General features: G+C 44.3%; 1 protein-coding gene across 1 annotated transcript in view; it reads left to right on the top strand.

Moving 5' to 3' along the window:
- Nucleotides 1-14,828, top strand: part of LOC139228876 (embigin-like) — a 48,981-nt gene that overhangs the window by 18,496 nt on the left and 15,657 nt on the right. Inside the window, exons 2-3 of the mRNA XM_070860354.1 lie at nt 5,878-5,964; nt 13,842-14,031. Of these exons, the coding sequence (XP_070716455.1) occupies nt 5,878-5,964; nt 13,842-14,031 (277 nt within the window). The remainder of the gene's footprint in view (nt 1-5,877; nt 5,965-13,841; nt 14,032-14,828) is intronic.

Genomic DNA, 14,828 nt, shown 5'->3' with positions numbered 1-14,828 from the left:
TGTGCAACCCATATAAATCTATCTCCTCGGTCTGAGGCTCTGGTTTGTCATGATCCACCGTGGATCTGACCTCCTCTGCAACATGGTGGTTTGCAAAATTAGCAGGGTTTGCAGCTTGCCTGCACATAAGTTGGAGGGTCCCATTGTTCCACAGCCCTTGCAAACGTATCCTTTGAAGCGGCATGAATGGAAAATATGATCACCCCGCAGCGCCAACAAGATGTTAATGGCCTTGCATTCACCACCCTTGATGGTGGACTCTGAGTCATCTGTGGACGTGCAGCTGCAGGCGTGTAAGTCCTGCCCTGTACATTTCGATTCGAAAACAACGTTACTTTGTTCACAGTATTGCAGCAGCACTAGTGTGCTCAGAAATTTGTTTAGTATTGTCACTGGTGGCAATAAATGCCTGGGCTATTGCTCTGGCTTTACTCAAGGCTGGGGTCTTTACAGTCAAAGGTTTGTGAAGTATCACTTCATGGCCAATGCCAAGTACAAAGAAGTCCCTGAGCATGTGCTCTAAATGTCCTTCAAATTTGCAATGTCCTGCAAGGCGCCTTAGCTCAGCGACGTATCTCGCCACTTCCTGGCCTTCAGACCTCTTGTGCATGTAGAACCGATACCTCGCTATCAGAACGCTTTCCTTTGGGTTTAGATGCTCCCGGACCAGTGTGCACAACTCATCGTATGCCTTTTCTGTGGATTTCGCTGGAGCAAGCAGGTTTTTCATGAGGCCAAAAAGTTGGTGCCCCACAAACGGTGAGGAGAATCGCCCTTCGTTTGGCAGCGTTCGCTTCGCCTTCTAGCTCGTTGACCACAAAATATTGGTCGCGTCGCTCCACGAAGGTTTCCCAATCATCTCCCTCCGAAAATTTCTCCAGAATGCCCACGGTTCTCTGCATTGTTGCAATGGGGTTCGTCATCTATATCTCATCGCCAGTTGTTACATATGAATAAAGAGTCTGACCAGATACTGTGAGCTCAAAGTAAGGTGTGACCGCACTCCTTTATTACCGGTCTCCAGAGTGCCTCTCCAGCCTGTGAGGCCTCCTTATGTACAGGTGCTCCCAAGGGATTGTGGGATCCCTTGGGACTCCAGGGGATAAGCCCTCTGGTGGTTAGACATGGTATTTACAGTTTACATACATAACACAAGGGTTCAACCTCACCGGTTGCCACAGCCTCGATGAACTGCCACCCACTCTCTCCACTATCTGGCTGTGGTCATGGATATCAGCCTGCCCGCTGCCTGACGGCCACTGCTCCCTCCAATTTAGGCCGGTCTTGGCCTGCAAGAGAAAGAGAAATGTGTGAGTGAGTGTGGCGCAATGTGTTTGGGTAATGTGCCCATCTTAGTTAAATAGAACATAAGGTAGCAGTTAATGGATATGATGTAGTTGGCATCACGGAGACATGGCTCCAGGGTGACCAAGGATGGGAACTCAACATCCAGGGGTATTCAACATTTAGGAAGGATAGACAGAAAGGAAAAGGAGGTGGAGTGGTGTTGCTGGTTAAAGAGGAAATTAATGCAATAGTAAGGAAGGACATTAGCTTGCATGGTGTGGAATCGGTATGGGTGGAGCTACAGAATACCAAAGGGCAGAAAACACTAGTGGGAGTTGTGTACAGACCACCAAACAGTAGTAGTGAGGTTGGGGACAGCACCAAAATAGAAATTAGGGCTGCGTGCAATAAAGGTACAACAGTTATTATGGGTGACTTTGATCTATATATTGATTGGGCTAACCAAACTGGTAGTAATGCGATGGAGGAAGATTTCCTAGAATGTATTAGGGATGGTTTTCCAGACCAATATGTTGAGGAACCAACTAGAAGGCTGACCATCCTAGACTGGATGCTGTGTAATGAGAAAGGACTAATTAACAATCTTGTTGTGCGAGGCCCCTTGGGGAAGAGTGACCATAATATGGTAGAATATTTTATTAAGATGGAGAGTGACAGTGACGAGGGTCCTGAACTTAAGGAAAGATAACTTCAATGGTATGAGACGTGAATTGACTAGAATAGACTGCTGAGTGATACTTAAAGGGTTGACGGTGGATAGGCAATGGCCAACATTTAAAGATCACAAGGATGAACTTCAACAATTGTACATCCCTGTCTGGAGTAAAAATAAAACAGGGCAAGTGGCTCAACCGTGGCTAACAAGGGAAATTAAGGATAGTGTTAAATCCAAGGAAAAGACATATAAATTGGCCAGAAAAAGCAGCAAACCTGAGGACTGGGAGAAATTTGTAATGCAGCAGAGGAGAACAAAGGGTTTAATAAGGAGGGAGAAAATAAGAGTATGAGAAGAAGCTTGCTGGGAACATAAAAACTGACTGTAAAAGCTTCTATAGATATGTGAAGAGAAAAAGATTAGTGAAAACAAATGTAAGTCCCTTGCAGTCAGATTCAAGTGAATTTATAATGGGGAACAAAGAAATAGTGGACCAGTGAAACAAATACTTAGGTTCTGTCTTCACGAAGGAAGACACAAATAACCTTCTGGAAATATTAGGGGACCGAGGGTCTAGTGAGAAGGAGGAACTGAAGGAAATCCTTATTAGGCAGGAAATTGTGTTAGGGAAATTGATGGGATTGAAGGCTGATAAATCCCCGGGGCCTGAGAGTCTGCATCCCAGAGTACTTAAGGAAGTAGCCCTAGAAATAGTGGATGCATTGGTGATCATTTTCCAACAGTCTTATCGACTCTGGATCAGTTCCTATGGACTGGAGGGTAGCCAATGTAACACCACTTTTTAAGCAAGGAGAGAGAGAGAAAATGGGTAATTATAGACCAGTTAGCCTGTCATCAGTGGTGGGGAAAATGTTGGAATCAATTATTAAAGATGAAATAGCAGCACATTTGGAAAGCAGTGACGAGATCAGTCCAAGTCAGCATGGATTTATTTATGAAAGGGAAATCCTACTTGACAAATCTTCTGAAATTTTTTGAGGATGTACCTAGTAGAGTGGACAAGGGAGAACCAGTGGATGTGGTGTATTTGGACTTTCAAAAGGCTTTTGACAGGTCCCACACAAGAGATTGGTGTGCAAAATTAAAGCACATGGTATTGGAGGTAATGTACTGACTTGGATAGAGAATTGGTTGGCAGACAGGAAGCAGAGAGTCGGGATAAACGGGGCCTTTTCAGAATGGCAGGCAGTGACTAGTGGGGTGCCGCAGGGCTCAGTGCTGGGACTCCAGCTGTTTACAATATACATTAATGATTTGGATGAGGGAATTGAGTGTAATATCTCCAAGTTTGCAGATGACACTAAGCTGGGTGGCAGTGTGAGCTGTGAGGAGGACGCTAAAAGGCTGCAGGTGACTTGGACAGGCTAGGTGAGTGGGCAAACGCGTGGCAGATGCAGTATAATGTGGATAAATGTGAGGTTATCCACTTTGCTGGCAAAAACACGAAGGCAGAATATTATCTGAATAGTGGCAGATTAGGAAAGGGGGAGGTGCACTGAGACCTGGGTGTCATGGTACATCGGTCATTGAAATTTGGCATGCAGGTACAGCTGGCGGTGAAGAAGGCAAATGATATGTTGGCCTTCATAGCTAGGGGATTTGAGTATAGGAGAGGGAGGTCTTACTGCAGTTGTACAGGGCCTTAGTGAGGCCTCATCTGGAATATTGTGTTCTGCTTTGGTCTCCTAATCTGAGGAAGGACATTGTTGCTATTGAGAGAGTGAAGCGAAGGTTCACCAGACTGATTCCCGGGATGGCAGGACTGACATATGAGGAGAGACTGGATCGACTGGGCCTGTATTCACTGGAGTTTGGAAGCATGAGAGGGGATTTCATAGAAACTTATAAAATTCTGACAGGACGGGACAGGTTAGATGCAGGAAGAATGTTCCCGATGTTGGGGAAGTCCAGAACCAGGGGACATAGTCTAAGGATAAGGGGTAGGCCATTTAGGACTGAGATGAGGAGAAACTTCTTCACTCAGAGAGTTGTTAACCTGTGAAATTCCCTACTGCAGAGAGTTGTTGATGCCTGTGCATTGGATATATTCAAGAGGGAGTTAGATATGGCCCTTACGGCTAAAGGGATTAAGGGGTATGGAGAGAAAGCAGGAAAGGGGTACAGAGGTGAATGATCAGCCATGATCTTATTAAATGGTGGTGCAGGCTCGAAGAGCCGAATGGCCTACTCCTGCACCTATTTTCTATGTTTCTAAAAGGAGCAGGAGTAGGCCATTTGGCCCCTCGAGCCTGCTCTGCCTTCAGTACAAAATACCTTTTCCTTCAGCTTCAGCAATCACTTGCCCAACCTTGACTTATAGAACTAAGCTGCTTTTTACTGGATACATTTATAGTTAATGTATGATTTTCCCACTGGCCTGTGAGTGCTGTTAGAGTTGAGGAGAGGATGTAGTCATTGATATCACACTGGCAAGAATCAACCAGGCGCGTGTTAGCTCATCACCAATTTATATATTTTAAAATCAGTTTTTTTAATACTCTTTGATCTGTAATATTGTATCTCAAAAAAATGATCTCTTGTGATGGAACTGTCTCTTTTATATTTTAATTTTTTATCTCTTCTCTTTCTTCCCACCCTCTCTTAAATCAGTGTGTAGGACTCTTACACAATTTCACTGGTTGACATCTATATTCGACCTCCTCTGTTTTATGTTCTATTGAATGTTTTACACTGTAGCCAATTCAATGGGATTTCTTGATTTCTGATCTGCATTGATTGGACATGTTGAATGTTGAGTTCTGTCTATTCCTCACTCATCTCCTTGACCTTTCAACCAGTTTATGCAGCCAGATTGGCACCCACACCAGTGCTTCAGGCTGAAACTCACCGAGGCTAGCCATAAAGTTTGGCAGCCTTTTCTCACCCTTTTCTGTAACTCCTTCCTTTGTCTCCTCTCTCTCTTCTATGTGGTTCTCGTTTACTCTTTGAGCACGAATGGAAATAAAAATTGGGAGAGATGTAAATCGTGCTGCCAATTCGCTTTCACCCGTTTTACCCTATCCCACAATATCAAGGTCTACCCCAGTGTCTTTGCCTTTTTCTACAGCCAGGAATTTCCTTGGAGCGGCTCTTGCTTTTCTAGCATTACTTCGCTGCATATTCGGCAGAAACCCTCTTTATGTGTGTTAATGGGATGTCCACTATACTTCCAGCAAAGTAATGCCAACGGAGCGGGAGCGGCTCCGAAAACTTTCTTGGCCTATGTCTCCAATTCTGTACACATTGCTTACACTGTCTGACAGGTAACAATCTATTCTATATTAACAGGGTGCTCACAAAGAATGACTTACTCATATTTACAGTGTCTCACAGATAATGAATCATTTCACGTTTACAGTTGGCCCAGGTAAGTGCCAATCTGAAGCACTGGGAGTGGGTGCAAATCTAGGCTGCAGCAGCTGGCTGGGAGGACAGGTGAGTGAGGAGTTGGCAAGGCTCAACATTCAACATGTCTGACCAATGCAGAGCAGTAATCAGGAAAGCCAACTTTCCTGGAGAGTGTAGTCAAACTATTGGAATGTAAGTCAGAGGAGGCCATGTTCAATCTGTATAGTGCTTTTCTTGGATAACACCTTCGGCGATGTGTCCAGTTTTGGTCAGCAAGACACAAAGGAGAGAAGACCCGCAAGATTGATATCTAGTGCCAGAGGTCTGAGCTAGAGGACAGATTGGAGAAACTTTGGCTTTTCAGCCTGGAGATGCCTGAGAGAGAGAGATCTAATAGTATATAAGATTGTGAATTATATAGAAAAAGTAAATTAAAAAATAGTTTAAAGTATTTGCAGGAGTCAATTTTGTTTTAACAACTGCTTCAGAAATCACAATGCAGTGAAGTGGCCTTACTAAGGTTTACTAATATTTTTAATTTACAGGTCATTCTCATTATGCAACCTCAGCACCAAAAATGTACATGGACGATGGAAACCATTTACTAGTGGCGGAGACTATTCATCTATCAGGTAATTCCGACGTGGCATTTCTTTCATTTAAGTCTTATATTTATTGTGCAAGCATGTTTTGCTTCAGTGTAAAATTGTACTTTACAATAAATAAAAAATACACTTTGAAAATCCCATGAGGAATACTTTGGAAAATAAATAACCTCTGAGGTCCTATAATATGTTATAGTATTGAATGGGATGCTCAGTGAAAATTTAAAAATTCCATAGCATATTTTAGGTAAGGATTTCATGCTATGTATTTTTTTAAAATCATATTGATACAATTTTCAAGCAGTAAAACACCTGTAGCTATAGATGACAACGCTGTATATCATCAAGAAGAAAGTAACAAAATTCAGATTTAAACATAAAGGTGAGGTATTCGAAACGAGTGATAAAATTTGGTACTAAGTTTCTAGGTACAACTGTTCACAGAATCAAAGAATAGTACAGCACAGAAAGAGGCCGTTCGGCCCATCGAGTCTGCGCCAGCTCTTTTGAAGAGCAATTCAGTTAGTCCCACTCCCCCGCTCTTTTCCCATGTTCCTCCAATTTTTTCTACTTCGAGTATTTATCCAGTTACCTTTTGAAAGCCATCATCCTATTGGGCAGTGCATTCCAAATCTTAAATACGTGTTGTATAAAAATATTTTTCCTCATGTACCCTCTGATTCTTTTGGCAAGCATATTAAATTTGTGCCCTCTCATTTACGACCCTTCAGCTATTGGAAACCGTTTCTCTTTATTTACTCTATCTAAACCCATCATGATTTTAAACACCTCTATAAAATCTCCTCTTAGTCTTCTCTACTCTAAAGAGAACAACCCCAGTTTCTCCAGTCTATCCATGTGACTGTAATCCCTCATCCCTGGAACCATTCTAGTAAATCTCTCCATACCCTCTCCAAAGTCTTCACATCCTTCCTAAAGTGTGCTGCCCAGAATTGGACGCAATACTCCAGCTGGGGCCAAATTGGTGTTTTACATAGATTTAGCATAATTTCCTGGCTATTGTATATCAAAAACAACAGTGGTCCTAGTAATGAACCTTGGGAAATGCTGCTGTATACCTACCTTCAGCCCAAAAAACAGCCATTCACAACTCTCTGTTTTCTATCCCTTAACCAATTGTGAATCCATGCTGATACTGCCCATTTTATCCCACGGGCTTCAATTTTGCTAACCAGCCTAATATGTGGTACTTTATCAAACATCTTTTGAAAGTCCATACACATAACATCAACTGCACTGCCCTCATCCACCCTCTCTGTTACCTCATCAAAAAAACTCAATCAAGTTAGTCAAACATGATTTGCCCTTCACAAATCCGTGCTGGCTCTCCTTTATTATTCCATGCTTGTTAAAGTGGCTGTTAATTTTCTTCTGGAATATTATTTCTAAAAGCTTCCCCACCACTGACGTTAAGCTGACTGACCAGTTTACAAGAATTGGCTGATACCTGTCACTCTTAATCCATATAGGTGATACTGAATGCTATAGTGCCTAATCTACAAGCTATGGATCCCACCATTGTGATTGTAGATGACAGGTAGCCAAAGGTACTGAATATCCCATGCCATCAGAGACCATCCCCTTTGACAACAGAATGCCGTTACTTGTTGAGTAGAAAATCACAGCAAACCAGCAAAAGGAGTAGACGCCACCAGGAACCAATTCAGATGGACATATGTGTTGTAGTTAGAAAAATCCCTGAAAAAAAACACGACCAGGTCAACCATCATATTCAGATTTCCTGAAATTAGAATCAGGCTTAATATTTCTATGAGGGAACCCACAGTCTATTATCTATACTGAGGTGACAGACCTATAGAGTGCTAGCTAGCTCAGTGAACTTGGAATGGATAATATATTATCCTGCAATAAATGCATATACTTTATTGTGGACTTTGGAGAGCTAGCCAAGCAGGTTAGCTTAATGACTGCCCTGCTAGTTATCTCTAGCCAGGTAGTTTTGTTTATCCATTTAAAGCTGCTAGCCAGTCTTCTGAAGATACTTCGCAGCCTACCTGCCAGGAATCCTGGGTCAGCATCAAGTACTAGAATGGCTGGAATGACCTTATGATGATTCCCAGCTATCATTCCTCCATCTGAAGCTCGACATCTAATTGTTCAGTCTATCGGTCCGAAATTGCCGACTGCTGGAAAGGTGGCGCATCTACACTGTTTCAGCTGTTTTTACTGGCACAGTGGATGCGATGACCTCTGCAACAAAATTCCGCTCTTTGCCTATTTTTTTACCAGCACACCGGAAGTCGGTCATAATGGGGGCGGAAGTGCGGCAGAGACCAGAAGATCGCACACTCGAGGGGCGGAAGTGGGGGATGGGCGGACTGTCCGCCGCTGTCACTCATCAACATAGTGCTGATGACATCATCGCGCTACTGTGTCATCACGTCTCTCCTCTTCACTTAAAGGGGAAAGCCGCTGCGATTGTTTGAGTTAGGTCCACTGGGCTACCAGGGAGGGTTTCAGCCAGGCCAGAGGCCTGACAGCCAAGATTGGATGCCTCTTGGTGGCCCGGCTGAACTCGGGGGCATAATTGTCGGCTCGACCTGGCAGTGGGCCGACAAAAAAAAATAAGATGCCGGCCACAGCAGTAGGTCCTCCCCTTTAATTGGAGTCGCACTGCCATTTTACAAGCACTCCAAGCACAGTGCACAGAAAAAGCTGTCAGTGGCACCGAGTGGCGGGAGCAAGATTTTCTGCGTGGAATTTCGCATTCGGGGGGCACATCGGCGGTGATGACGCACTTAGGATGGATCAGTAGCAGCGGAGCGGTAGTGGGGGGAGCGGGTCACCGCCGGGATACTGCAGGAGCGGAATTTTCCAAATGGCGGCCATTCCACAAAAAATCAGCGGTCATTCCACTCCACAGCCGCTGATTTCCAGCGGTAACAGGCCTTAAGGGAAGGGGCAATTTCGGCCCCTATATGATATTCTGGGAATACTTTTCCACCATCTCTCTCATACTTATGGACATGATGCAAGAAAAATGTTTGTTATTTGATAGGCAATCCTTCTCACATCTTGTCTTGAACCTTTTTCTCTCTATTAAAACTTTTCTTGTCTCTAATTTATCATGACAACTAACCTTTTATTATTCCTAAGCTTCATATGTATTATCCTACATAATCTTCTTCTTTCTGGTATTCTCACTGTGTGGAAAACCAGACTAATTGCACTGTCTCTTACACTAGATCATTCATTCCTACAACCTCAAAGGTGGTACTCTAGCTCCCTTAGTCTTCCACTTACAATCCAGTTGTATTTGTATGGATCTTATTATCGTGTAATATCAGATTCAAATGAATTTTTGATGTGGTTATGTATTTGAACTGAGTAATCGTTACACATGGAAGTGTAAAGGTGTAAAGAGTTACTTCATTGTATCTTTTTTTGATAGTGGATATATTTAACATTTATTTGGTTCCATTCTTCAAAGAAATGAAGGCCTCAAAATTCTAATCTCACTTGTCTGTTATTAGAAGTGTGGTGGAGTGTGGCTTAAGTGTGACAGCACGTAATGATGCCACCATATCCCAAATTCCAAGGGCCCGAATTTAATGAAGACCCCTGCCCGCCCAAGTGCCACCCAAAGGACCGCTGATGGCCGCCGAGGTTCCTGTCGGTTCTTTGGGTGGGGTTTTCATCACCCAGGTCCTTCGAAGGTCGGCGGGCGGCAAATCTGCGATGTACGGCGCCAATCTGGGCGGCAGCGGGCGGGAGCTCTCATTCTCGGCGGCAGAGGCGCTCGCCGCCCAAGTGCCACCAAGGATGGAGTTGTGCCCATGGAGGGTCAAAGAGCTGAAAATTAAAATCATCAGGGGAAAGAAAATCCATCCGAAGACCTTCGGGGATACCATTGAGGTAAGTCGCTGTGAAAAAAAATTTACTAACCTTTTTTTCAGGATCTTCAGACCTACCGTCGGGGACAGACCTGCCTCCTCGCAGCGGTCCACCCCAATTCTGGCGCCGACTCCCGCCGACTCCCGCCGACTCCCGCCTGCATGAATACGGCATCTCGGTGGGTGGGAGTCTACTTACACCACTCGGCCGTCTACTGACGTCAGCAGGCGATTCCCGCCGGTTCTCCCCTCCTGCCCGCTCCAGCCCAAATGGAAAGTGGCACTGGGTAGAAGAGGAATGTCGGCGGCAGTGGTTTGTGCCCAAATTGGGGCCCAAGAACATAATCATTAGGGCACTTCAGTTGCCCTTACACAAATCCACCGGTGGAAGTTGGAGCAGCCCACAGACATTCCGCTCGAAGGAACCAGAGGCCCTTCCTGAGCCAAAGATTAAATCACCTGTTTTCTACTTCAGCTCCTAGAGATCTCAAGGCCATGATTACTAAGGTAAACAAGTGCATTTGGGATCAATTATTTAGTCCTGCTAAATTTTGAGACCTTTCCAAGGACCATAACAGGCTGGCAAGAGTTCTGTTGAGGCCTTATAAGAGTGTGATGGTTAGTATTCCTGGAAACTCCCCCAAAGGTTGTGGGGGAAGGGGTAGACTCCCACTTGTTCAGAATGTATGGCGCTTCTTCCATGGGTGGAATCACAGCAGAACTGGGTTACACCTCAAATTCCAGCGTCTCAGTGGGTGAAACATCTGGCCTCTGGAATTTTGGGGCCTAAGTGCATGAAGCAGGATCTGTTTTCAGATTCTGTGGTTATTGTTGGATTCTGAAAGATGTTTAAACTAAAATTGCTTTACACATTGCAGGTGAACCTCCATACTTAAGGGATGTGGATCAAGATGGCATTCTTCAATTGGGGCACTGGCATCATTCACTGTGCAGCATTAAGTACTTTGCTTTAGTTCAATGCACTAACTGCAGGAGATTTGAGAGCTCTAATGAGCTGCTTGTTATAAATTATAGTTACCTTGTACTCCAGTATTAGTATATGCTTTATAACTCTAGCTGATATTGTCAATCAATTTGATTCATTGTTTTAACTGGTGAAATCTCTGATCTATCTGTAATATTTTATCATCTGTCTGAAGTTTGTGATGGAGCATAGCACAAGACTGCTATCAATCCAGTATCAGACCAGAACTGGATTAATAGTTAATCTTTGGGTCACTGCACTTTATGGAGATAGGGACCAAAAGAACATAAAATTCAAATCATGAGAGATAAAGTAACTGCCATCAAACCATTTGAATGAGATAGTGGTGCAAAAGCACCTGAACTGTAACACCTTTCATAAATATTTTCTTTGCAGTTTTTTTTTTAGTTCTTTTTACCTTTTACTCCATCACATTTCTGCATTCAATCCTTCAACTAACTTTCATAGTGATAACGGCTCATATGTTACCACAAAAATTTCTCTTGTAGAAAATGTTAATGGGGCAAAAATTCATCTGGGCCCATTTTTGCGCAAGTTGTCCTATTGCTAAATTCCTATGTTTTGTGCCGGTTTTACACCTGGTAAATGGGCGCAACGCATACCAATTTCAACCCAGCCACAATCGCCATTTGATTCTGGTGCATTTTGATTGATATATTTGATTGTGGGTCAACTTGACAGGATTGAGAGCTGCAAGTAACTATGTAAAAAATTGTGTACACATGTGCGCTAAATTTTGGAACTGCTAAAGAAGTGATTTTAAAATTCCTGTCTTTACTCATTTTAACAAAAAAATAAATGTGAATATAAATTGGGGAGTAAAATTAGAGACCATAGGAATTTCCCCCCTTGGTTATTGATTCAACAAAATCTCTTTAGATTAGGTTAATGTTAAAGGTGTGGTCTTCCTCGGTATCCTTGAAAATCAAACCTTTGCATAGTCTTCATTCTGAATTCTCACCCACTGCTGCTGGCTGAAGGAAACTGCATGTTTGATTCCTGTTGTGTAGTCTGTGCATTTGTTTGATAACCTACCCAACTTAGCTAATATGTGTGAAAATAAAAAAATCTGCGGTCAAAATTGCCCCGTTTTTTGCGACACCCGTTAGCGCCTCTGGGAAGCACTAACGGGGCGCCAAAGAGTTTTCGCCCTGGGGGAGGGGTAAGGTGCTACCGGCTCCCACGAAATTTCACGGGAGTTGGGAGAGGCAACACCGCACTCCGTGGGTAGCACCTGGGTCACCGCACAGCCGGCAATGATGTCATCGCTGTGCGTTGTGACCCCTTAGCGCCGCGTGCTGACCCTTTTTGCACCTCGTGGCGGATATTGCCCCGCGTGGCAGGCGTCAGCACCAGCCTCACTGGTCGCGAAACGGGCCGACATCCGCATGTAAGGTGGAAGTTAAAGGGGAGGTTGCAAACGCCCTGTACTGCCATCTTGCTGACTCATCGATTGGCCTGAATTTATGGCCCTTTGCGTGTTCCAGGCCAGCATCGTGCAGCCCGGCACTTTGTTTTTGGGTGCCAGGCTGTGGCCTCAGTACCATGCTGCCCTGGTGGCCTAGTCGAGGCCATCAGAGGCCGTGCAGCATGTGCAGCGACCCTCCCCTTTAAGAGAAGGGGAGGGGCATTGAACCACGTCAGCGCTCGCGTAGCACTGCCGATTGCACCGCATTAACGCCACTGGACCCACCCCAACAGGAAATGGAGCGCGAAAAATTGCGTGCCACTTCCTCTGAGGAACGGTAAGGGCAATGTCGCAGCTGGGACAGGACTTCCGTACCGGATGCAGGAAGTCCTGCCCCGAGTCGGTTAGCGACCCCAATCGGGGCACTGGGGAATTTCTCCTCCTCTGAGTTTAAACTCAATCATCATTTGGACTTGGGTATCATGGCCCTAAAATTCTAAACTATAGTCTTGGACTGACCTGAATTTCTCATTTTCTGGGACAGTGGTGCAGATGCCTCCGACCTGAAAAATTTCTACGAATTTACCTGGTGGTCCTGGAGGTGCGTGGGATTCCGTTGGGCAGGCCTTCTCTTCCCACGCTGCGAAGTGCACTCCCGTCCTCCAGGTTCCCACGCAGAAAGCACAGCCAATCAGGTAAAGTACTCCACAGCTTTCTCATTAATAGCAATGAGAACTCCGTATCTACGAGTTCTCATTGCTATTAATGAGGAAAAAAAACAAACACACTAAACACCATAATAAAAAAAAACATACCTCACATAAATAAAATTAATTGAAATTGAAGTTAATAAATGCCTTAGAAAAAAATATATTTTTCCGATTTTTAAAAAAGTTTTGTAATTAGGGTTAAAAATAAACTTATCTTAGTGGGCAGGATTTTTAACAACAAAATGTGTTTTTTTTATTTAATTTAATTTGATTTTTGTATGTTTTAAAACTTTTATGCCTGTAAATGTAGGCAATGCACCTGCTTTTATCAGCGCAAGAGTTTTGAGGAAATTTGCTGGGCAAGATATGGGTAAATCCCGCAATCTTGCCCTTGCAAATGTCCTCGCTCCTGATATGCGTTGGATCTGTGAAGCTCCAGCTTGACAGATCGGAAAAGCCAGTTTTCAGCGCATGCACCTTCCAGGCCAATGCGTAAGAAGTGGAGATCCTGGGGCCATAGGTCTCTGACTCTTTTTCCTCTGCTTTGTACTTGAAGAATATGCGTTCCCTGGGCACAAAGCACAGGAAAACCAATAATTTCCACCAAACAGCTCACTGGTGCTTTCTTCAATATATCACAATAGCTTCTATTAAAGTGGAGCAAAGTACAATAATTAATAAAATTGCCATTTATTTCTGGGCTGATCCAAATATTCATTACTGCTAATTTCAGGAAGATATTTCAATTTTTCAGTTGATAGAAATCTACTATAGAATGCAAATTTTTTTGATTAACTTCAGAATGATCCTGAGGAGAAACTGCTGTTGGATCTTCTAGTTTGGTGAAATCAGATTTAAAAATCAAAATTAATTTTTTTTATCGCAATTGTTCAAAATTGTTTCAGGATCATCTAGACCGACGTTAATGACTGTGAACATAACGAAGGCTACAAAGATCGTGCTATCCTGCAATTTGACTCTTCCGGTTGCACAACAATCTCCAATAACTGGCACTTGGGGAAAAGATGGCAACGAGATTGATAAAAGGGACATTGATTTTGACCAGAAAGCTGGTTATTTATCTCAAAAATATGAGTAAGTAGGCATGTGTAGGAAAAACAAGCAGATATTTTAACCAAAGTGAAAATTCTCATTCAAGTTCAGAGGATAGAAACTACTATCAATGATTTTACTACACTCTTTGGGGCCGATTTTCAGCAAGACCTCTGCCCGCCCAAGTGCCGCCCAAAGTGCCGCCAATGACCGCCGAGGTACCGGGCGGTATTTTGGGCAGGATATTCATGAAGAAGGTCCCTCGAAGGTCGGCGGGCAGCAAAAGGAAGACGTACACCACCAATCTGGGTGACAGTGGGCGGGAGGTCGCATTCTTGGCGGCAGAGGCGCTTGCCGCTCAAGTGCCGCCAAGGATGGAGTCGGGCCCACGGAGGGTCAATGTCCTCAAAATAAAAATCACAAATAAAAAATACAAAAACTATCCGAAGACCTTCACGGGACCCCATGCAGGTAAGTCGCTGTTGAAAATGTTAAAAAAAATGTTCACTTAACTTTTTTTTCAGGTTCTTCAGATTTACCGTCGGGGACAGACCAGCCTCCAGCCAGCGGCCCACCCCCGTTCTGCCGCCGAGTCCCACCGACTCCTGCCCAGAGGAATCTGGGAGCTCGGCAGGCGGGAGCTCAGTTTTGCCACTTAGCCGTCCGCTGCCGTCAGCGGGCGGTTCCCGGCGGCTCTCCCCTCCCGCCCGCACCAGGCCACCTCCAAAGTGGCACTGGGTGGATCTGCAGGAGGAATGTCAATGGCAGTGGGTGGCAGTCGACGGCAGCGGGCGGTGGGCTGCTGAAAATCGGCCCCTTCATGTTTCTGTCAATTTCCT

The sequence above is a fragment of the Pristiophorus japonicus genome, chromosome 2, assembly GCF_044704955.1.
Source record: "Pristiophorus japonicus isolate sPriJap1 chromosome 2, sPriJap1.hap1, whole genome shotgun sequence".
Classification (NCBI taxonomy): Eukaryota; Metazoa; Chordata; class Chondrichthyes; family Pristiophoridae; genus Pristiophorus; species Pristiophorus japonicus.
This window is presented reverse-complemented; position numbering and strand designations above follow the sequence as displayed.